Raw genomic sequence first — 23,447 nt, forward strand, 5'->3', positions numbered from 1 at the left:
AACAGATGAAGGACTGATTCTACTGTATTATTTTTAAGCAGACGCCATTGAAAGGCTTCATGCTTGTGAACTATTAATCACTCTGCTAACAGCAAAGAACTATGGGTAAGCAATCCATTTGTATTTATGATTAGTTTGCAGGACAATTAAGAAGGGCATATAAATAAATCCAGTTTTACTTTAGTAATGGAAACTAAAGATTTATGATATTTGTGTCGCACTTACGAGAAAATACTGTACATGGCACTCCCACCAAAAGTAAAACAAAAGAGTATTTGCTCCTTCTCAGACTACAAGCACACATACACCCACACTCGTTCGTCTCAGGCAGTTTAGAGTCACAAATTAACCTAAAAGCCAATGTTTCAGATGTGATTAGGATGCCTATTAATTTAAGAAGAATGGGCACACACTCCACACATGAGCTGGCAGTGCTAAATGGTGCACCCGCACCAAGCCACTCATGAACTGTTGAATTAATCATAAAATATATGACTACATTATGTACAGGCAGCCTGGTAGTGTAGTGGCTAATGACAGAGGCCACAATTCAAAGTATTATGTAAGGTTGTGGTGACTTAGGAGTCCTAAGGCACGAGAGTCCCAAAAACACTTTCACTAAAGCCCAATAGATGATAAAACCGTCAAACGTGGCTCGTCATAAGTAGACACGAGTAGAGAACTTTATACAATTAATAAAGAAAGACAGACAGACAGACAGACAGACAGACAGATAGACAGACAGATAGACAGATAGATAGATAGATAGATACTTTATTAATCCCAAGGGGAAATTCACATACTCCAGCACCAGCATACTGATAAAGAACAATATTAAATTAAAGAGTGATAACAATGCAAGTATAACAGACAATAACTTTGTATAATATTAACGTTTACCCCCCCGGGTGGAATTAAAGAGTCGCATAGTGTGGTGGAGGAACGATCTCCTCAGTCTTTCAGTGGAGCAGGACAGTAACAGTAGTCTGTCGCTGAAGCTACTCCTCTGTCTGGAGATGATACTGTTAAGTGGATGCAGTGGATTCTCCATTATTGACAAGTTTTATTTCCACAAAAATACTCTGCCAAACAGTAAAGCTTCATAGAGCACAAAAGGTATAAAGGACTGGCTTAGATTATAAAGCAATCCCAAGCAAACACAGTCCCAAAAAATCACAAATCTAAAGCGAGGTCAAAGCACAGGGCAGAAGGTCAAAAATACAGAAAAGCACAGTAGAAACACACAAACTCATCAAAAGCGACAGGAACCGGTGGAGACCGTCCAGATCTATAGAGTGGAGGGCAGTTCCTGGCGGTATTGGAAGGATAGGCCACCTCTTGGGGGACCACAAAACACCTGGCACATAGCCAAGGCATTGATACCCAGACAAAGTGAAAAACAAAGACTACAAATAACAAACACAATGAATATTAATGTAAGCAAAAGAATCAAAAATGGGCAAAAAGGACATAAAACAAAGATCAGAAATCCCGGCCAAGGAAGGAATCCTGGCTAAAACATAACCCACTGCAGGTGTGCACATTCTCCATATTGGCTTTTGTGTCAGGTTAATCTGTGTCTTTAAGCGGGTCTGGCATGAGTGGCTTTTATTTTATGCATGTTTGTCTCCTGTGGTGGACTGGAATCTTCTCAAGGTTTGCTTACTACCTCGCTACTGATGCTGCCAAGATAAGCAATGTTCTCTCTGACCCTGAAATAGAAATAAGAACGGCTGAGAATGAAAGACTGACTGGATAATAACTGTACAGCATCAAATTATGTGCACTGAATTTTACATGAACTGCTGGCAGAACACATAAGAATGCAAAACTTTAAATCTGCACAACATTAGGTGCTGTATTTTTTTCTTATATGGTGCAAGAACAGCCTGCCACACTCACAGTGTCTGACACTGTCTGGCACACAATGGCTTCAGTAGTTAGAAATGCGCACCTCCTACACTCCCTGCTTCCACCCTGCCGCGTGGCGGCACAAGAAAGAGTAAGTGGGAGACGGGTGTCTCTTGTGCTCCTGCTCTGTCTGCTCTGTCTGCTGTGCTGTGCTGTGCTGTGATGTGTGAAGGAGTGAGACCTGTGGTCCCCATACATGTAAAGCTTGCCTTGACAGAAGTGATTTGTATGCCCATAACATGATATAACTGTACTGTACATAGGTAGTGTATTTAATGCTACTGATGTGTGTTTGATATGAAAGTTCTCACATTCATTCTGAGTGTACATTTTAACACGTTCAAGCCAAACCAAGTTCACTCTACTTTAGGGACAATATAAGGGCTCGTCAAGGGACATTTCTGTATAATGATGTTCCACTAAAAATCAGTGTTAGGAAGATGTCCTCTGCATAAATGGTAAATTTGGTTAATTTTTATTTAAATAGCATGTATGTATTCTCAGAGGTGGACTGGTATCCTCTGAAGGGTATGCAGGCAATGCTGGTAGTGCAGGCTCACAGCCCTCAGATGGAATAAGCAGGTTCAGAAAATCAATGAACAGAGGGAACATAATCAATGTATGAGGAAACTGCAAATATGCTGGTAAGCACAAACAGAATATGAAAGAAAAACAGGTTAAAACAACAGCAGTGAAAATAAGTGTCGAGATTATACAGTATATAAAAAGAATATCTGTTCATGAGACTTTATAAAAAGGTCAAGGACTAGAACGAAACACTTTCTTTGGTACTTGGTAACTTCATAGATAAATAGTGATTTGGATGTTTTCCCAGAACAGACTTTTCAACAGTGCTGATGGAGAGTCTTCCCCCATGTATCTCAATGTAAACAGGTAGGCCAGACAGACAACCCGATTAACAATGTTTATATCCCACTTTCGACCGAAAGATCATGTAAAACCTTTAGAGGTGAGCATGAACAGCAGCACCTCCATACAATGCTAAATAGTACAACCAAAAAAAAGGGTCTCTTACCTGTTTTTGACCTTTGAATGGATAATATCGGATGTATTTAAACTGCCATGTTTACACGAATTCCAAAAGATTAAAGTAAATTAGATGTACACATCCAATCAGACTCGAGAGCCGGCCCGCCTAAGACCTCAGACGGGGTGTTCCTCCTACCTAAACCTCATTGTGGTCAATTACAGGTAAGCTCACCAGTTTGGCCCTGGCACCTCCCTTGTGCCTCCAAGCTTTCATTACAGCCATGGTGTCTATGACGTTATGTCTTTGGGCAAACAGCCTGCTGAAGGGCCAAACCAGCTCTCCAGCAGCTCTTTTTTTTGTCGTCAAGGTAGTGTTTATCATGTACATGGCTCAAGCATTGCTGTTAAGGATGGCCAATCGACTAAATTATTTCTAAGACACTAAATAGTGCTGAGAAGTGAAAGAGATCTTGGTTAGAATGAAAATAGTTAGGTGATGTGCTTAGAAGCTAATCGGAGCTCCTCAGTCACGGCACAGATGCTGTAAGAATAGACAATAAACAGACCGCTGTGCCACAAGCAACATGACAAGGAGGGCCTTTCAGATCAAACAGTGAGCATTTGCCCCGTGGCACATATTTCTAGTAAGATAGTGGAAACAATGCTGAAGCCTACCTTTGGGAAGGAATGGGAATGAATAGGTTCCTTGATGGTCTTTTTTTTGTTATCCCTCTCCTGCTGATTCAAATAATCTTCGGCACTGGTAAATCGGGCTCCTGGCTCTACGGGGTCAGGACTGGTCTCCAAATGCTGCTGCTTTTCCAGTTTCCTGACTTTTCTCACACAGGCATACTCTGCTGTTACCGCATCTTCACTAGATCTGTTGACCTCTTGACTCTGCTGGAGGGCTGAATCAACGTGGTTGTTGCCAAGGGACAACAGTGGCTGTTTGGGCTGGCTGCTGGGGGGTGCTACTTCATCTTCATGCCGACCCCCAACACTCTCATACAGAGCATCTTCAGTGCACCGCGGCTGTGACGCTGGCCTCTTCACCTCCGAGTAGGTGTGGTCTTTGTCTCCACCAGGGCTGAGTGGAATTTTTGGAAGCTGTCTGTTCTGTGGACACCTCAGATCCCAGTCTAACTTCCGGTTTGGGAGAAAGAGGAGGTCCATACTAGCAGGACGGCTTCTTGACCCTTCTGGAAGTAAAATGAATAAAAATATGAATGAAAACTTTAGAAATAATTATCAGTAGTTCTTAGACATTTCACGTGGATCTCTCACACAGTTCTTGAAAATGAAACAATATTGTGATTCAAAGAGTGAAATACACAGGGTAAAGGGGGCACAACGGCAGAAAGAAAAGAGAAGAATATGTTAGCTAGCTTTAAGCATAGCCTTGAAGAGAACTGGTCACAAATGCTCCATCACTCCTTTTCATTCTGTGGTCCCCGCTGTTGGGTGCAGCACGTACAATAAATAATTACTCTGTCACTGTGATTTATGCTTTAATTGGATATGCAGACATATAGCTTGCACAGTCACACCCATATATATGTATTTTGGCTTGTACTGAGAATATAAGACACTGGCGTGATTAAAAGGTCTGCAGTCTGAGTCTGAGCCTACAGTGTTGATATCTCTAAGTAGACAAACATTAGCTGCTGCACACTAAAATATAGGAATTGCAAGTTTCTAACATTTGTTGTTCACAGTGTATGCTTCTTGTTACAGTACTAAGTCCACATGTATGCTGGAATATCAAGTATTGTATGACAACGTGCCTTCAGAGATTCATGATGGCATCATATTCCAGGCCCAATCCCCTTCATATGACACAGGCTGCAGAATTCTGTCACGACAGGCTGTCTCTTGAAGATGATGTAATGTCTGACTGCCCTTCAGCATTGTTCACAGAAGAACCTGTTACCTCCATGGATCGAATTGTAATGAGGAAATTAAGAGTTAAGGTGTAGAAAATTGTAGACAGTAAAAGAGTTAGTTAGGGGTTAGGGAAAGCCTCGGTTTATAAAAAATTAGGCAAACCAGTCCGTGTAGTTTGGGTGCTCAGAATGTTAACTTATGAAATGGATCACCACCACATCCTGTGTTCTACGGATAATCTGAAGTGAATGACTTTGGACTGGCAAAAGCTTTCTAATTAGAGATTAAAACTTGGATACATCAGTATGACCCAGAGTCCAAACCCCCACCAAAGCAATGGAAGCAAGGTGACCCTCCGATACCAAAGAAATTTCAGAGTCCAAGCCAGTGCCGCCAGGGCTACGTAAACTTTTTATGATTTTGATGGTGTAATCCATATTGATTGCATGCTTCAAAAGGCTCACATAACTGGTTAGTATTTGCTTGTTATGGAGGGTCAATCTGGGAGCTTGCACTGCATGAGTTGCAAAGGCTGCTTTGTGAAGCTGGATTCAAAGAGATGTCAAACCCACCCTGTCCTCCATATCTGGCTCATGTGATTACCATGTACTGCTACCTCACTGGGATATTCTGTGATAATCATGACCCTGACATTAAGTCTTTTACACAAGTGTGGATACACAAGCAAAACAAAACATTTTATTTGAGAAGTGTAGGAAAGCTTTAAGTACAGAATATCAATTAGTAGTTTTCACTGGGATTATATAGAAAAACAAAACCTAGCTGGTTTTACTAGTCATTCTCTTAACACAAAAGGCTCAAAAGAGTTTTATAATCCCTCGTCTGATTTGTGAAACAGGGCCCTTATGAAATGAAAACAAAATCAGAGCTAAAGACCAGACACAACTTGCCTAAATACTCGGGATACTGAGAGAAAGAGAAGGCAGAGGCAGCATATACTGTAAGCTCTGTGGCTGCTTGTGTGTTTCAAAATTCCAAACCAGGCTCAAAAGTTAAACCACAATGCCTTATCAGCCCTCCTCACTTTTTGTTCACATTTTGCTATGTTGCAGCCTTATGGTAAAATTATTTAAATTCATTTTCCCCGTATCATGCAACACATTACGACAGAATGGTAATGTAAAAAACAGAATTCTAGAAAGTTTTTCAAATGTATGAAAAAATTGCTGTGACACTTGACATTTGGTTTAGGTACTTTCCATTCTACTGATCATCACTGAGATGTTTCTATAGCTTGTTTGCTAAATTCAGTTGATTGCATATGATTAGGAAAAATCACACACCTGTCTACAGAAGATTCCACAGGTGAACAAAAATCTAGCCATTAGATTCAAAGGAGAGCTTAGAGATAATTGTTTAAAAGTCTCAGATCTGGGGATGTCTACAATGATGTTTCTGTGGTATTTAATGTTCCCAAAGGCACAGTGGCCTCCATAAGTTTTTAGAACAGAAGAAGTCTGAAACAACCACAACTTTAATAGAGATGGCTGCCTGGCCAAACGGAGCAATCATGCGAGAAGGGCCTTGGTAACAGAAGTGAATAAAAACCTGTAGGTCACTTTGATTTAGCTCCAGAGAACCTGAATGAAGATGGGAGAAACTTACAGAAAGATATCCACCACTGAAACACTCCACTAATCTGGGCTTTAAGACAGAGGGTGATATAGTGGGTCCATGGTGATTGCTCAATTATTAAATGAACGAACAAGCGCTCAGGCCTCAGAGGGTGTGCAGGTGCGTGGACAGTAGCGTGGTGGAGCGCCTCTAGAGACTGATGGTGCGATCGGCTGCTTGTGCAATCAATTGTAGACAAGTCCAGTTCAGTTGATCGCCTCAGCAGTACTCTGATGGCTGTAATCAGCACCAGTCAAACTGCATCCCTAACAGTATAAAGAGGGAAGCCAGAGAGAGCATGAGAAAAGAGGTGGAAGATCAGATGTTGAAATGGAAGATAGACAGAAGGCAGGATTGGGAGGACCCCGTGTGGTAGAGTGGAGAGGAGCATGGGACCAACGCTCTTTGGGGATGGAAAGAGTCACTCCTGCTCAATGGACCAGTAGCATGGGTGACTAGTCATCCAAGTTTGCTCCTGTCTGTGGTGATGAGAGAAGATAGAAAGGCTCGGTGTGGTGCCCCGGGTGGGGACCTGAGCCTCAATTTGAATTGGTTGACTGCCTGTCAGGAGGACATGTCCTCTGGCTGCAAGGAAATTATGGAGTGAGTGAGCAAAGGAAATGTTGTCTTAGACAGAAACACCGAGGCTCATTGCTTTAATGGATGGACAGATTCCTACCAGGGTTTTATCCACAATTTTATTTGTTGTTACTTATTTGGACTTTTAACTTCCACTGCTTCACTTAGTTTTCATGGACTACGTATTGCAGATTGCACTGCATTTGTTTGCACCTTAGGATTTTGAAAACGTGACTGTTTTAAACTAAAAGCACTCAAGCACTTTTACATCGACCCCTTGTTTGTATGTGTCTTCACTTTCCCGACTCATCCCGGTTATGACTATCCACAGTTCTGGGTTCAAGAACTGCCGAGGATCATGAAGCCAACCTGAACTGTCACACAGAGCAGCTAGATGACACATGAAAGCCTGCTTGGAATTTGCAAAAAGGGACTCTGAGACCGTGAGAAATAAAATTCTCTGGTCTGATGAAATCAAGATTGACCTATTTGACCTCAGTTCTAAGCAATGCATTTGGAAGAAACCAGGCACCACTCATCACCTGTGCAATACCATTCCAACAGTGAAGCACAGTGGTAGCAGCATCATGCAGTGGGGTTGCTTTTCAGTAGCAAGGACTGGGAGACCAGACAGGGTTGAGGTAAAGCTGAAATGGAGAAAAGTACAGAGATATCCTTAATGAAAATCTGCCTCAAGGCACTCTGGGCTAAAGGTTCACCTTCCAAAGGGACAATGACCCAAAGTACAAAGCAAAGACAACATAGGAGTGTCTTATGGACATCTCGGGGAATGTCCTTGACTGGCACTGCCAGTGCCTGCACTTGAACCCAATCAAACATCTTAGACAAGATCTGAAAGTAGCTGTCCACTGACATCCTCCATCCAGCCTGACAGTGCTTGAGCAGATCTGCAGAAAAGAATGGCAGAACATCTCCAAATCCAGGTACACAACAGAGCTTGTTGCATAATTCCCAAGAAGATTCCTCACTGGAATTGCTACCAAACATGTTTCAACTAAGTTCAGAGTACAGGGTCTCAATACTTTTGTCAATGTGATATTTCAATGTTTTATTTTTAATAAATTTGGTTTTCACTTTGTCATTGGTGGGTATGGAGTTCTGTCTGCTAAGGGAAAACATTAATGTAAATGATCCAAATTAACAAAATGTGAAAAAACTGAAGGGGTCTGAATACTGAAGGCACCGTAAATTCTACTTTACTCCATCGTGTGAGGTGTGTTTGGAGGTGTGTGTAGGCGAGTTTATAAACTGGCATTAGGCTATGACTATGAGCCTCCTACCAAATGGGTCTGCCTCCTGCTTAATGCACAATGTAAAATGACATTGTGGCCTTACCATTTAACTCAACAAACAGACAGCCCTTACTTTATATACCATCTTTTCTATAGTGAACACCGCCGAAAGATGCTTTACGAGGACATATAAACAGTTCTGCTCTGTACGACTGCCTAAGTGACTTGCTCAGAGTCACACAGTGGGTCAGAGGTGGACAACTGGCAAGCATTAATTTTACATCTAATGCCTTAGCTACTATGCCCAACTAAAGACACTATATAATGGCAAAGATAACAGGAAAGGTTAAAACTCAGATCCTAGAGGGTTGTGGTGGCTGCAGGTTTTCATTCAAACCACTTTCTTAATTAGTGACCAATTTGACACCCCTCCCAAAACTATTTTTCCTTCTTTTCATTGACAGGATCGTCTCATGCCATTAAACAAGGAGAAGAAAGATGACTGTGAACCTCTGGGAGAGCTGACTTCTTAAAATCCACAGAGGACAGTACAAAATCCTTCTCGGAGTACATCTGAACACTTTGCATTCTTTGGACCTTTCTTCTTTTAAACATGAAATTTGGAAACTTTGTGACGCAACTCCCTGGTGTTGCTACAGCAGATTGCAGAATACAGTCTGCTGAACCACGACAGGAAAATGCGGCTGGCTTGAGTCCCTGTCTGCCAGCAATGCGACTGAGGAATACTTCATATCTAAAAAAAGAGGACTCGCATGTGGCCTACCGAGGAGCTGAAGAATTTGTCATAAAAATGTTTGACTTTCAGGTCCCAAATTCCATCCCCATGAAAAGCCAGCTGCAGCGAAGGCCAGCTTTAGAGTTGCTAACAGACACCACGACAAAAGCAGAGTGGCTTGAAATTGCAGTCATGTCTTCTTGAGTCATTAATACAATGTAATGTTATAAGGGAAGTTATTATCTTAAAACTTTATGCAAAAAAAAAACAAAAAACTAAACACTTCAATACTAGTTTCAAACGTTTTATTTTGCTTTAAAGGTATGATCACAGTTTACTTGCATAACTGGGTAGGACAGAGCAGCAGTGGTTAACACTGCAGCCGTACTCCTCCTCGGGCTTAGGATCAGTCTCTATGTAGAGCAGGGCTTCTTAAACTTTTTTAACCTGAGGACCCAAATAAGAAAACCAGTGCCAGACTGGGACCTTAAAAGAGGATTATTACTGTGACTGCAGCAGAGACATGTAAAGACAAAATAATAATGCCAATATAATAGAAAACAGAAAAACTTTCCATTTCTTTTCAAGCATATCTCTCACATGAATATTACTAAAAAAGTCAAAGGTAAGCATATTGCTAAAAAAAAGAAAATTCAATACAGGGAATACATTCCTGAGGTACATCACTGCCAGCATTAGCTTTAGTAAAGTTGACAGAAATACATTTTTGGGGTGCAGCACAATGATATGATGATTTTTAAAAGATTAGTATGACTGGTCACTTAATAATGATAGGGAATAAACTAGTAAAGAAAATTAATACATGCAGTTTATCTGCCTTGTCTTTTTTGAGCTCCACCATTAATATTGTGTAACAACCTATTTTTCTAAGTTTGCAAATACTAAAGCAGAGCCTTGAATCCATTTAACAATTAAATAAACTCAGTAAAAAAGTTGCTAAATTATTCCTAAAAATGTATGCACTACTTGTTTATACAGGTGACTAGCTGTAGTACCTGTCTAAGACAAAATTCAAGGTTCAAATTTTAAGTAATCAATGCAGATCTTAGTGTTAACGTTTGCAGTGCACCATGCAATGTATATGCCTCTGTTATATGCTGTTTGGTATGGGATATATTAAAAGCAGTGATAATGTTTGTGATGTGCCATCTGTTGGAATGACACATTCAGTGCATTTTATTACTAAAAATGTTTGGAATGATGTAAACAAAGAAACCAGACACAAATGGACACACAGACACTTATCTTTTTATTAAGGTAGACCAGATAAATACAGATGGATAATTCAGCAAACAGTCCAGTTTGAAATGTTTAATGCTTTCGACTGACATTGTGCTGAATGTCTACAGTGTACCTTGACTTTTTGATCTTTTGTGGTGTTCTTACTCTTCTCAGCATTCCCGACATGACCTTCTTGCATTAGACTGAAGTTTGCCATAATAGTTTAGAGCAGTATTACGAGAAAAAATTTATTTTCACCAAATGTACATTAAAATTCATTCAATATCTTATTTGCACCTCTGCTACAGATTTAGATTCATTTTATGCCAAAATAATGAACACATGATAAGGCACTGACCAGTTGTCCATGGCCACTGAAACACTTCCATGGCACTTATCATATATATATAAAATGTATGTACACCCCAACCCTATTCACATACACTTCATAACACCCCATAAATTATCCCATCCTTGTACCACAACATTTCAAACTAGCACGTAAGTCCCTTTGCCTCACAAGCTGGTCTGTCTCCCCCTCTCTTATGCATATTCTTGCTGGTCAGTCATCTCAAGTTTGATTGTTTCACTGGTTGCAAGAGGGGAAATGGTGTTGTTGGACGTTTTGATTACATTTTCATGCTATAAAAATGAAGGTTCAAGACAATAAATAATACACTAAACAGAGAGCAGCATATCACTCAATACAGAATTCATGGTTGGTCAAATTTGGCTTATTTTTCTGCACAATCATGTGGTGACCAATTAGAAACATGTCTGCAGCTCAGATAGTTTAAGATATCTTGGTGTAGAACATGCATGCTCTCCTCATGTCACTGTAGCGTAGGCTTATGTGGGTGCCCAGGTGGATTCTGTAGTGGCCTTGTGCTTTATGCAAGGTTGGTTATTTACTGCTGGGATGGTATCTGCTGGCCAACGCTTGTATAAAAACTGCAACAATGAATAACTTGTTCATACTTCCATCCATCCATCCATCCTCTTCGGCTTATCAGAGGTCGGGTCACGGGGGCAGCAGCTTGAGCAGAGATGCCCAGACTTCCCTCTCCCCGGCCACTTCTTCTAGCTCTTCCGGGGGAGTCCCGAGGCGTTTCCAGGCCAGCCAGGAGACACAGTCCCTCCAGCGTGTCCTGGGTCTTCCTTGGGGCCTCCTCCTGGTTGGACGTGCCCGTTACACCTCACCAGGGAGGTGTCCAGGAGGCATCCTGATCAGATGCCCGAGCCACCTCATCTGACTCCTTTTGATGCGGAGGAGCAGTAGTTCTACTCTGAGCCCCTTCCCAGATGACTGAGCTTCTCACCTTATCCTTAAGGGAGAGCCCAAACACCCTGCAGAGGAAACTCATTTCAGCCGCTTGTGTTCGCGATCTCGTTCTTACAGTCAATACCCATAGCTCATGACCATAGGTGAGGGTAGGAGCGTAGATCGACTGGTAAATTGACAGCTTGGCCTTACGGCTCAGCTCCTTTTTCACCACGACAGACCGATGCAGAGCCCGCATCACTGTGGACGCCGCACCGATCCGCCTGTTGATCTCAGGCTCTATTCTTCCCTCACTCGTGAACAACACCCCGAGATACTTGAACTCCTCCACTTGGGGCAGGATCTCGCTCCCAACCCTGAGAGGGCACTCCACCCTATTCCAGCTGAGGACCATGGTCTCGGATTTGGAGGTGCTGATTCCCATCCCAGCCACTTCACACTCAGCTGTGAAACGATTCAGAGAGAGCTGAAGATCATGGCCTGATGAAGCAAACAGGACAACATCATACTGCAAAAAGCAGTGACCCAATCCTGAGTCCACCGAACCGGACCCCCTCAACACCCTGGCTGCGCCTAGAAATTCTGTCCATAAAAGTTAGGAACAGAATCGGTGACAAGGGGCAGCCCTGGAGGGGTCCAACTCTCACTGGAAACGGATTCGACTTATTGCCGGTAATGCGGACCAAGCTCTGACACCAGTTGTACAGGGACCGAACAGCTCTTATCAGGGGGTCCGGTACCCCATACTCCCAGAGCACCCCCCACAGGATTCCCCGAGGGACACGGTCAAACGCCTTTTCCAAGTCCACAAAACACATGTAAACTGGTTGGGTAAACTCCCATTCACCCTCCAGGACCCTGCTAAGGGTGTAGAGCTGGTCCACTGTTCCGCAACCAGGATGAAAACCGCACTGTTCCGCGTGAATCAGATTTTTGACTATCCAACGGACCCTCCTCTCCAGAACATCCGAATAGACTTTTCCAGGGAGGCTGAGGAGTGTGATACCTCTGTAGTTGGAACACACCCTCCGGTCCCCCTTTATAATGAGGGGGACCACCACCCCGAGATGCCATTCCAGAGGCACTGTCCCCGATGTCCATGTGATGTTGCAGAGACATGTCAATCAAGACAGTCCTACAACATCCAGAGCCTAGAGGAACTGCGGGCGTATCTCATCCACCCCAGGGTCCCTGCCACCAAGGAGTTTTTTGACCACCTCGGTGACTTCAGTCCCAGAAATGGGGGAGCCCACCTCAGAGTCCCCAGGCTCTGCTTCCTCATTGGAAGGCATGTTAGTGGGATTAAGGAGATCTTCGAAGTACTCCCCCCACTGACCCACATTGTCCCAAGTCCGAAGCGTACCATTCCCACCATATACAGTGTTGACACTGCACTGCTTCCTCCTCCTGAGATGCTGGACGGTTGACCAGAATCTCCTCGAAGCTGTCCGAAAGTCATTCTCCATGGCCTCCCCAAACTCCTCACACACCCAAGTTTTTGCCTCAGCAACCACCGAAGCCGCATTCCACTTGGCCTGCCGGTACCTATTAGCTGCCTCTAGAGTCCCACAGGACAAAATGGTCTGGTAGAACTCCTTCTTCAACTTGACGGCATCCCTCACTGCCAGTGTCCACCAACAGGTTCGGGGATTGCCGCCACGACAGGCACCGACCACCTTACGGCCACAGCTCTGGTCAGCCGCCTCAACAAAAGAGGCATGGAACATGGCCCATTCGGACTCGATGTCCCCCAACTCCCTCGGGAGGTGGTCAAACCTCTGCCAGAGGTGTGAGTTGAAGCTACTTGTGACAGGGGACTCTGACAGATGTTCCCAGCAGACCCTCACAACACATTTGGGCCTACCAGGCCTGACCAGCATCCTCCCCTACCATCGAAGCCTACTCACCACCAGGTGATGATCAGTTGACAGCTCCGCCCCTCTCTTCACCCGAGTTTCCAAGACATATGGCCGCAAGTCCGACAACACGACCACAAAGTCGATAATCGAACTGAGGGCTAGGGTGTCCTGGTGCCAAGTGCACACATGAACACCCCTATGCTTGAACATGATGTTCGTTATGGACAATCAGTGACGAGCACAGAAGTCCAAAAACAAAACACTGCTCGGGTTCAGATCAGGAGGGCCATTCCTCCCAATCACGCCCTTCCAGGTCTCGCTGTCATTGCCCATGTGAGCATTGAAGTCTCCCAGCAGTACGAGGAAGTCCCCAGAAGGTATGCTCTCTAGAGACTCCAAAAAGGATGGTACTCCGAACTGCTGTTCGGTGGGCGCATACGCACAAACAACAGTTAGGACCCATCCCCCCACCAGAAGGCGGAGGGAGGCCAACCTCTTGTCTACCGGGGTAAACCCCAATGAACAGGCTCCAAGTTGGGGGGGCGATAAGTATGCACACACCCGCTCGGTGCCTCTCACCGGGGGCTACACCAGAGTGGTAGAGAGTCCAGCCCCTCTCAAGGAGATTGGTTCCAGAGTCCAAGCTGTGCGTCGAGGTGAGCCCGACTATATCTAGCCAGAACCTCTCGATCTTGCGCACTAGCTCAGGCTCCTTCCCCTTCAGAGAGGTGACATTCCACGTCCCAAGAGCCAGCTTCTGTAGCCGAGGATTGGACCACCAAGGTACCCGCCTTCGGCCACCACCCAACTCACACTGCACCCGACCTCCTTGGCCCCTCCTACAGGTGGTGAGCCCATGGGAAGGGGGACCCACATTACCTCTTTGGGCTGTGCCCGGCTGACCCCCATGGGTGCAGGCACGGCCACCAGGTGCTCGCCATCGAGCCCCAACTCCAGGCCTGGCTCCAGAGGGGGGCCCCGGTGACCCACGTCCAGGCGAGGGAAAACATCATCCAAGGTTTTTGTTCTTCATAGGAGGTTTGGTTGAACCTTGTTCAAACTTGTTAACTGACATATTAAAATCAAATGCTAGTGGCCCTCTAAAGTGTAAAGATTGACTAATTGATCTGGAGAACAGGACACAAGAGTGCCTTCTAGGTGAATTATGCACTGCGCTCATGAGTGTTTACTTCAAAGACACTACAATGTCTAAAGTTCAAGTAAGTGTAGATGAGTCCCCTGTGATGGACCAGACCCCATTCAAGACAGGCTCCTGCTCTCTGCATCAATGATGAGAAAAATGGATGAATGGATTACTGATTTGTCATAGCTGATGTTTGCTGAGCCATATGGAACTCTCTTTGGCACCCACTTCTAACTGCATGGACATATTTGCCGTGTTTGGCAGCAGGTCCTGCACAGCTTCTATCTCGTCATTGCTTGCCTTTATTCCTTTTGGGTGTTTTCAAATCGAGACAACACATGTTGGGCTAACTAAGGATTTTTTAATTTATTATTTGTTACTGTAAAGATAGAAAAATAGTTGCACTTCAACACATTTCGTTTGCACATTTGCAGTGTCTTACTAGGAAAGGCACTATATGAAATGATATTTTCTTGGCTTCGTTTTGCATGTTGATGGTGACCGTATTTTAGAAAATATCAGTGCCATCTGTTATTTACATAGCACCTTGTGATCCATCTGAAAGAACATTGGAATATGCCTCTCTATTTTGTGAGCCTTTATAATCCACTGTGGCATCTCTACGGTGGTGCAGCAACGTAGTAACCCACGCAGTAAGGTAGGCCACCTTTTCTGTTTGAGAAGCTTACAATGGGTCTGAAGAGTGTATGGGTGCAAATGTGAAGAAAAGACTTAATCTTACCCAACCAAATATGTCCATTTAAAGGAGTCTTGAGATTGCACAAATATTGTTAAACAATGTGTCCACATAGCTTTAGGAATGAATAAAAAAATAAAATATTTGTAGAATTCCATCATTTTAAAAGACATCATCTTGTTGATTGTCTCGCCCCAAGTGGCAGTCTTTCATCCAAGAGCACAGTTTCCTGTAGCAGGTTTTGTGACTGCTGCACACACCATTTTCATTTTGAAAATCATTTTCTTTCAAGATTTAGACAAGTAAGCTATCATTGTATATCAACAATATGTCTGACTATAAAGAAGACGATACATTTGGCAAAATTTCTGAATCATATTTGTTATGGCCACTGAAGAAGAGTGCTTCTGTTGGAGGAAGTAAGATGTGCTGCTTCCACTGCTGGAACATATAAGACGTGTTGGGGATGAACTTTGTTACACAGCGCTGCAGTATGTACTGCTGATAAAGACAAATTTTCAAACTATTTTCTCGAAAGACAAAATTGCTCTGAACAGGCTCAGATGTCTTTGGTTTCATGCTGATCAACTTTCTTATGTACAGTATGTCTAAGCTCCACTCATGACAGCAGCTGAGAGTAGACAAGTGAACAAAAAATGTATTTTTACCTCAAGAAAAAAACAGTTCCAGGAATCTGTGATAAAATAACTATTTGTAGTTTCCCTTCATTGTCACAAGAATGCCTCATAAACACAGGAGGGCTGTTATCTAAAACTGAAACCTTTGCTGTTTCAAAATGGATCTATTTGTTAAGTTTTAAGGCTTTTTCATTCACCTATGGACCTGTGTACCCTTCAGCCCCATTGTAAGCTGCAAGAATAGAAAAAGTATTCTGAAAATTTATAAAAAAGCCTCACTTTAGAATACAATTTTGTGGCAAATTAATATATACAATGATTGTGAAGAAATAATTTTGATTTGAAAAATACCAATTTTATCTTTTAACTACTATAGTATCCATCCATCCATTTTCTAACCCGCTGAATCCGAAGACAGGGTCACGGGGGTCTGCTGGAGCCAATCCCAGCCAACACAGGGCACAAGGCAGGAACCAATCCTGGGCAGGGTGCCAACCCACCGCCAGGACACAAGCACACCCACACACCAAGCACACACCAGGGCCAATTTAGAATCGCCAATCCACCTAACCTGCATGTCTTTGGACTGTGGGAGGAAACCCACGCAGACACGGGGAGAACATGCAAACTCCACGCAGGGAGGACCCGGGAAGCGAACCCGGGTCTCCTAACTGCGAGGCAGCAGCGCTACCACTGCGCCACCGTGCTGCCCACTACTATAGTACCTTAAGTAAAATGGTACTCCTCCTTTTCTTCAATTTAAAAGACTTACTTGGGCTGCAAAGACAGTTGGTTTGCTGGTTCAAGCCCAAAGCCAGGATTTTTGCTTCCATCTGAAACAGCACCAAATTGTCTGCTCTGTGGCCAAAAGTTTTAACCAAATATGCTGGCTATGCAGGGGGCATGCTAAGAAGATGATGACACCACAAAAAACTTGGAGTCTCTTGAGCACACAAGTCCCAAATGCTTTGGCATGCAATGAAGCACAGGGCACCACACTTGGACTACATATTCCAAGAGCCTAAGGGTGGTCTGCAACTGTACAGAAAGTGAAGTCCTCTCAAAAAGTGATTACTGGGCTACAGATAATGTGATACTTTTAATTCTGTATCAGAAGAACACTTTAGTTTTGGTTTTCATTCAAGTGTCCCAAACTGTAAAGATTTACTTCAAGTGACAGGTATAATAGCTAAGGGAGATTTCGAGAAGATTAGTCTGACAGAGCTGCCAAGATGATACTTGACACTTCCAAGTCTCTTGGTGTGAATTAAAAATATGACTTGCAGGGACTGATTCTTCATGGTTTGGAAACAGGAAAAAAAAAAAAAAAGAATGAAGTAAAACTCACAAGACAGCTCTGTAATGAGCCGCTGATGATATCAGACTCTGAAGTGACTGAAAAGGGAGACTCGCTCAATAATAATAATAAAAAAAAGGACAGGCATCAAAATCAAATCTTACTCTTGCCGTTTCCTGCTATCCGGTTCAGCTCATGGAGCTTTGTGTCAGATTTGCTGATGGATCGGAGTTTCGTCTGTCGTAGCAATGACTAAAGAGGGGAAAAAAGGACAAACAAATAAATAAATGAAAAAATGGACATCCAGTCAGAGCAGAAGAAGGGAAAAGGAGCAATGAATGAATGAATTGTTTTCAAGACTAAAAAGCGGAGTGAATGTAAACAGGAACCACGTGGTCAATCATTTTGCGAGCTCTTTTGGCTTCTGCAATGTCAGTTCTGTTTAAGGACTATAATCTTGACAAAAGATACAGGAACCCTAGAATAATAATTTATGGTGCTCTGTTTCAGCTGTTTCAACTATTTTATCTGGAAATTATTTTAAGAAGGCACTCTCTCTCCTCAATACCTGCGTGCCAGGTCAAATGAACAACTGTGTGTACACTTCTCCAACTTTTATTATTAAAGTGAATGCATTATGAATACGTACCATTTCTACCAGCTTTACTCCATCAATCTGGACCTTTTTTGTTTTATCTTTCCTAAAAGAAAAAAAAAGTAATATAATTAAAATTAGAAACTGTCGTTCTAAACATTCTTATTACTTACAGCCTCACGTGGAGGAGTAAATGATGTCCAGGTTTGCTAACTAATTTACACCTGATTCCACTGAATCACATTAAGCAAGTTTGAGATGGTCTGATCACGTTATGTTGGAGTTGCCATGCTGGCCAAGCACAGAATATATCCACTGGTTACAGAATTCCCAGCAACTTGTACCCAAGTTTAGTCTCTCATTACTCTCATAAGAAGAATAAAGCAGAAAATGTCCCATGTCTTTAATGCAAGAATTGGAAAATTTGCAAGTCTTAAGGATTAATAGGCTGACATGATGCCCTAAACGGACTCGGACAGAAGAGTGTCAGGACTAACAGGAGTGGTGGAAATTTCTGAAGAACAAAGAAAGAGTGTGGTCGTGGCCAGGCTAGGCTTGTCACATGTGGAGAGCACAGTTGTACTGCTTGAACAAGACAGAAAGCTTTTTTTTTAAAAGAACCAGAAAAGAAAATGTAGTCAGAGAAGCGCAAAGTTCGTAAACCAGAAGGAAATTTCACTAAAATTTGACGTTATAAAATCAGATAGATTTTTATTTCATCAACAGATATTGTATTAGCCAATTACTGACAAAGTAATATGATTGTATATTTGACTTCCTCTGAAAATCTAAACAGTTTCAAAGATCACCAGGACAACAAATTGATAAATGTTAAGGCAAAATGATTGTTCTATATGCTAAATATTCATTATTGTCATTGTATTAGAATTGAAACCCCTGGAATGTGGCGGTTTGATAGTTCTCAGTGACAGAGTCCAGTCACAGTGCCACTGACTAGAGCACAGAAGGTTACAGTAGATCTAATCCATTTATTGGCTATTTTCTACATATGAAGAAGTCCAGTTCTTCAGTCTCATGACACTGATTTGTATGTGTGGTCAAAAATAAACAATGAAGCAGAACAGTAGAACAGTTAAACTATAACAAATGATGTTTAAAGTGCTTTTGAAAACTCAAGTTAAAACAGTTCTGACAAGTTAACAACCAGAACCGTGAAACAGAATTACGAAACCAATCTATCAGTGAACAGAACCTGTAGCAAAATAACTTACATTTATCTACAAAGACACTTAAAGAAACGCATTATCACAAATGCTGCCACATACTGGGGATAAAGATGTGACTAAGTGCTTCCTACAAAGGTAATATATATATATATATATATAAAGACAAACATGATAAACATTTTATATACAATAGCTAATCTTTTAGAACAGCTCTGCTTTTTAAACTTTATATATACACACTTGATCATTGATGTACTATAGTCATTATTCATGCCAAGATAAAATGCAATTCCAACACGTTCACTAAATTGAAATGTAATGCATATGCACATGGTTCATTTCATTTTGGCATGGTTTTTATTGTGCTATAGTTAAAAACATATCAACCAAGTGACCGATTCCTTTTCACTACGATAAGCTAATTTTTGTGTCGGTTTTAAATGCAATACTAAATAAAACTGCATTTTCATTTGTGTCTTTAGCTTGTGTGTCATAGCTAAAAGCAAAGCAGACATATTGCATTCCACTTAGCAGCAGGTCAGTTGTATTGCTTTTTGGTTTAATTGTGCCAAAAATGGAATCTAATCAAATGACCAACCAGTGCCAAAAAGGGGGGCAAGAGATATCAGCACTGCCTGTTAAAATTCTGAAAGCTGGCCACTTCACTTGCATCTCACTCCATCCACAATGTGTCATCTCGTATGTTCTCTTTTCCCCACATTAAATTGAAGCTGGAGGTGTTCTTAGAATTCCAGGTGTGCAAAAAACATTGCAGTATAATGGAGATAAGGCAGCAGGGATACAGGATGGACCATCACAAGGCTTCAGACACTACTCGTGGAGCCTTAGCAGTTAAAGTACTGAACAAATGTAAAAAAACAGACAAGTAGGCACATGGATTTATGGTTAAGAAAAATGCACTAACTGGTGGACAGAAATCACGGGGTGACTTTTTGAAAAGTTCTGTTTACTCAAGTTAAAAAAACAACAATTTTGCAAGTTTACAATGCGAAACGATGCTGACTCTCAGAGGAATACTTGCAAGTCACAGTTTGAAGTCTTAATTCTCATACAGTTGCTGTAAATCACAGATAAGAAATTTCACACCAACAGTGTTCTGCCAGATTAAAAAAGGCCTACATTTTGAAAACAGCTGGTAATGGACCAGCAGAAGAAATGTTAATCAAAGTCAAGCAGCAAGCTGGTGTCTGAAGCCAAAAGACAACAAACTGATCATCAGAGCTCAAAATATTAAATAATCAGTCAAAATACACATGCAAAAGTCTGTAAGTCTTCCAGAAGTTAGTTGCTTTTGTTTTAATTGTTTTAAATGTATTCAGAAAAATGGACACTCAATACAATGGGATGTTGGTTTAAACTGTGCAGGCATGCTGACGTCAGTTGATAACAATGTACACAAAGCTACAAAATGCCATCACAGTAAAAATCAAAAATAACAAAAAATAAAGGCAACTATAATGGCAGATGTATAAAACCATTTATAAAAATAAGGATAACATTGAAAATCCCTGATAATAACAAACAGGTTAATTCCTTTATTGGATTAGGTACAGACTGTACAAACCTTCAATAACCTTTTAAATGTTGTTACAATGTAAATGTATGCTACTTCTGATTCTGACACATTTTCTCCCATGGTCTTACACATTCTTCTGATACCACTAAAAGTCGCACTGTGCACACTGCATGAATTGTCATTTAACCAAACCATACTCTGGAGAGCTGCTCTTGAAGAAATTTACAAAAAATAGTCATAGCAGATGGTTCACACAACACTAGCACTACAAGAAACAAAGTAATCTACCAATATGATGCATGGGGTGAGGTGGAGATAAAGAATGAAATAAGAAAATTAACTACTTAAGAATGACAATTGCAACAATAGGGTTTTATTTAGTCTTGTGGGGCCAGACGTGATTCTTGAACGAGAAAACACATCTGTTTGTAGTGAAGAGCAGTGAAATCTGCCTCTAAAAAGGCTCCGCACACAGGGTTTCTTCCAAATAAACCCACCATCACTTTAAACATTCGGAATTGCAGTGTCCCATTTCTATTCATGTGTTAGACAAATACGTAAAATAACTATGGAAAGATGAAAGAAATCGAAGGTGAAAGAGAAAGCTAAAAGTAATGTTATTAGTTATGTTAGGAGCTCAGCAGCACAAGGTAACGTAAGCTTTGTGATTACTTTGTATATTGTAATGAGCATTGTAAGAGATGATACTGACACACACATACATACACCACTGCAGGCGCTTGGCCCCACGTGTTTGAGAAGTGCCACTTCCTGTTATATTATTCTGACTATTGTATCATAGTATGATTGTATCATAATATTTCATAACAACAGAAAATATTGCTTAGATAAGCATTGTGGTGTATGGACACACTATGCAGCAGCTATATTCTGATATGGCACGTCTGCATTTCTAGTTAGACAGTAATGTTAACTTAATTTAGTTATTTGTTTAGATGTGCAGTCAGAAGGTGGATGCTGTACAGCCTCGTCCAAGGTAGAGTAATACTAGATAATAATAATAATAATAATAGAGTAATGCTAGAGTGGCGTTAGTGCCATTAGGTACAATTACTGAGTTGTGTTTTGAGTTCCAAAAATCTGCATCTCCTGTGGGTCTTCGTTATCACCACTTAACGGCAGTCCTTTTCACTGTTGTTCCTCCCAGTTATGTAAGTGTTAATTCATTTATTATTTTGGGTATATCATGTATTAATTCCTTTTCTTCTCATTTTTAAATTTCTTTCTTAGATTTTTTGTAACGCAATGTGTTACATTGATTGCATGAGCATGTGCCACAGAAATAAAAATATGCTTGTGTGACACAGCATTTACTTGGAGTACAGGTTTTGTGATTCATAATTTCACAAGCGTAGCTGGCCATTCCTTCAGCCTTATGTCTGACACGTCATAAGTATGAACAACAGTGACAAACGTATCGTTTACTTTTACCAGTCCATTGATCTCTTGCTAATGTACAATCTGATTTTACAGAAAAGGTTTTTTCTTGCAACAGGGTTAGGGTTTATTTTATTTGTATATTTTTAACACAAACAGTGCACTTTCCACACACACAACACAAATTTATATGTTTAGTAGGGATTTTTTAGGAGAATTTGTGATTGTTGACAGTTCATCATAATCAGAAGCGGGCTATCTATTGGATCAGGTTAGCAAGAGCAATATTACTCTTTGCAGTTCAAAATCACCACCCACACACTGAAAGCCACCTTCAATAGGCATTTTATTGGATTAGGAATGTGTCGGATTGTTTAAGGAAAATTCATACATGATAAATGTATCTATTATACATGCAGCACTTTAAGACTAGGTCTTATTTAGTAAAAGATCACGTCATTAATGTTGAACTGCTGCTTATCTTACTTTTAAAATATAATGTATACCCTGTATTAAATTAAAAAAAAAAATAAGAAAAGCTGGCCAAATTCATAAATTGTTCATTACTTCTCTTTAATGCAATTCCATACTATAATTCTACTCTTGCTGTTTGTTGCCTCTAAATGGGAGATTGGGATGCAGGCTGAATATCACAGCCCATTTTATAGTAAAGCTGCTACCAATGTGTTACCAATGACATACCAGTAGTACTCAGTAGTCACCCCTTTATATTGTCAACCAGTACAGGAGATATTTTAGACTTTTCAACTAACAGATATCCTGTGATAGGACTTTAGCCTACCTACTTCATGCTTTAAAGTTTGGAACATGAATGTTGGATTCTAGAGGGCTCTGCTTAGTTAGCTTTGAGTCATAGAAAAAAAACCTCAAGCTGGGTGTTGGCCTCCTGTGACTTTTTAATGTATTATGGTTGCATGGGGGGGATAAGAAAGTAAGTCAGGGCAAGAAGGGAGAGGGAAGCTTTTTTACCCTTTGCCTTTTTGCACTTTTGTACTTGCTGATATTGGCTTTGACACAAATACATACAGTTCACGAGTGAAAGCTTGAAGCCAGTGTCTCCATCTGCTTGCTACTAGCAGACCAGGAGATTAGATTGTTCATTACTTGTCTAACTTTGGTCACTTAACTACACAAGGGGGCACCTTTGTGAAGCCCTATATTGCTGGTAAAAACAGAGAAAATAAAGACAGTCACATAGAATAGCCTGCCTGCAGACAGGTAAGAGGTAACAAGAAACAGTTTCATAGTTGGTTTTGGCATTTTTTCCTGCACACCATCTAGAAAAGAACCAAAAAGGTTAGATGACACCTGTTACAGTATATGTTAGGTGCATGTCATATGTAATCTGATAATACAAAAAAACTGAAACCAGAAAATAAAAAGCCTATATTCACTACAATAAGGAGACGGGCCACTAAATGAAAATCTCTGATGACCCTGAAATAGAATTCAGCAAGTTTAACATATGTTGTGAATGTGGTGAGGGAGTAGATGTGGTGGCTGGAGGGATTCTAACATAAAAGTGGGTGTTCAATTTTCTATATACTAATAAATAAAGCTTA

The 23,447-nt window shown here is 41.4% G+C and overlaps 1 protein-coding gene across 1 annotated transcript in view; it reads right to left on the bottom strand.

Annotated features, from left to right (window-relative positions):
• LOC120514398 overlaps positions 1 to 23,447 on the bottom strand; it is a 237,859-nt gene that overhangs the window by 40,823 nt on the left and 173,589 nt on the right. Inside the window, exons 3-5 of the mRNA XM_039734748.1 lie at positions 17,797 to 17,848; positions 17,312 to 17,399; positions 3,577 to 4,100 (exon numbers count right to left, since the gene is read on the bottom strand). Coding sequence (XP_039590682.1) covers positions 3,577 to 4,100; positions 17,312 to 17,399; positions 17,797 to 17,848 — 664 coding nt within the window. The remainder of the gene's footprint in view (positions 1 to 3,576; positions 4,101 to 17,311; positions 17,400 to 17,796; positions 17,849 to 23,447) is intronic.

Source organism: Polypterus senegalus, chromosome 14 (assembly GCF_016835505.1).
Source record: "Polypterus senegalus isolate Bchr_013 chromosome 14, ASM1683550v1, whole genome shotgun sequence".
NCBI lineage: Eukaryota > Metazoa > Chordata > Cladistia > Polypteriformes > Polypteridae > Polypterus > Polypterus senegalus.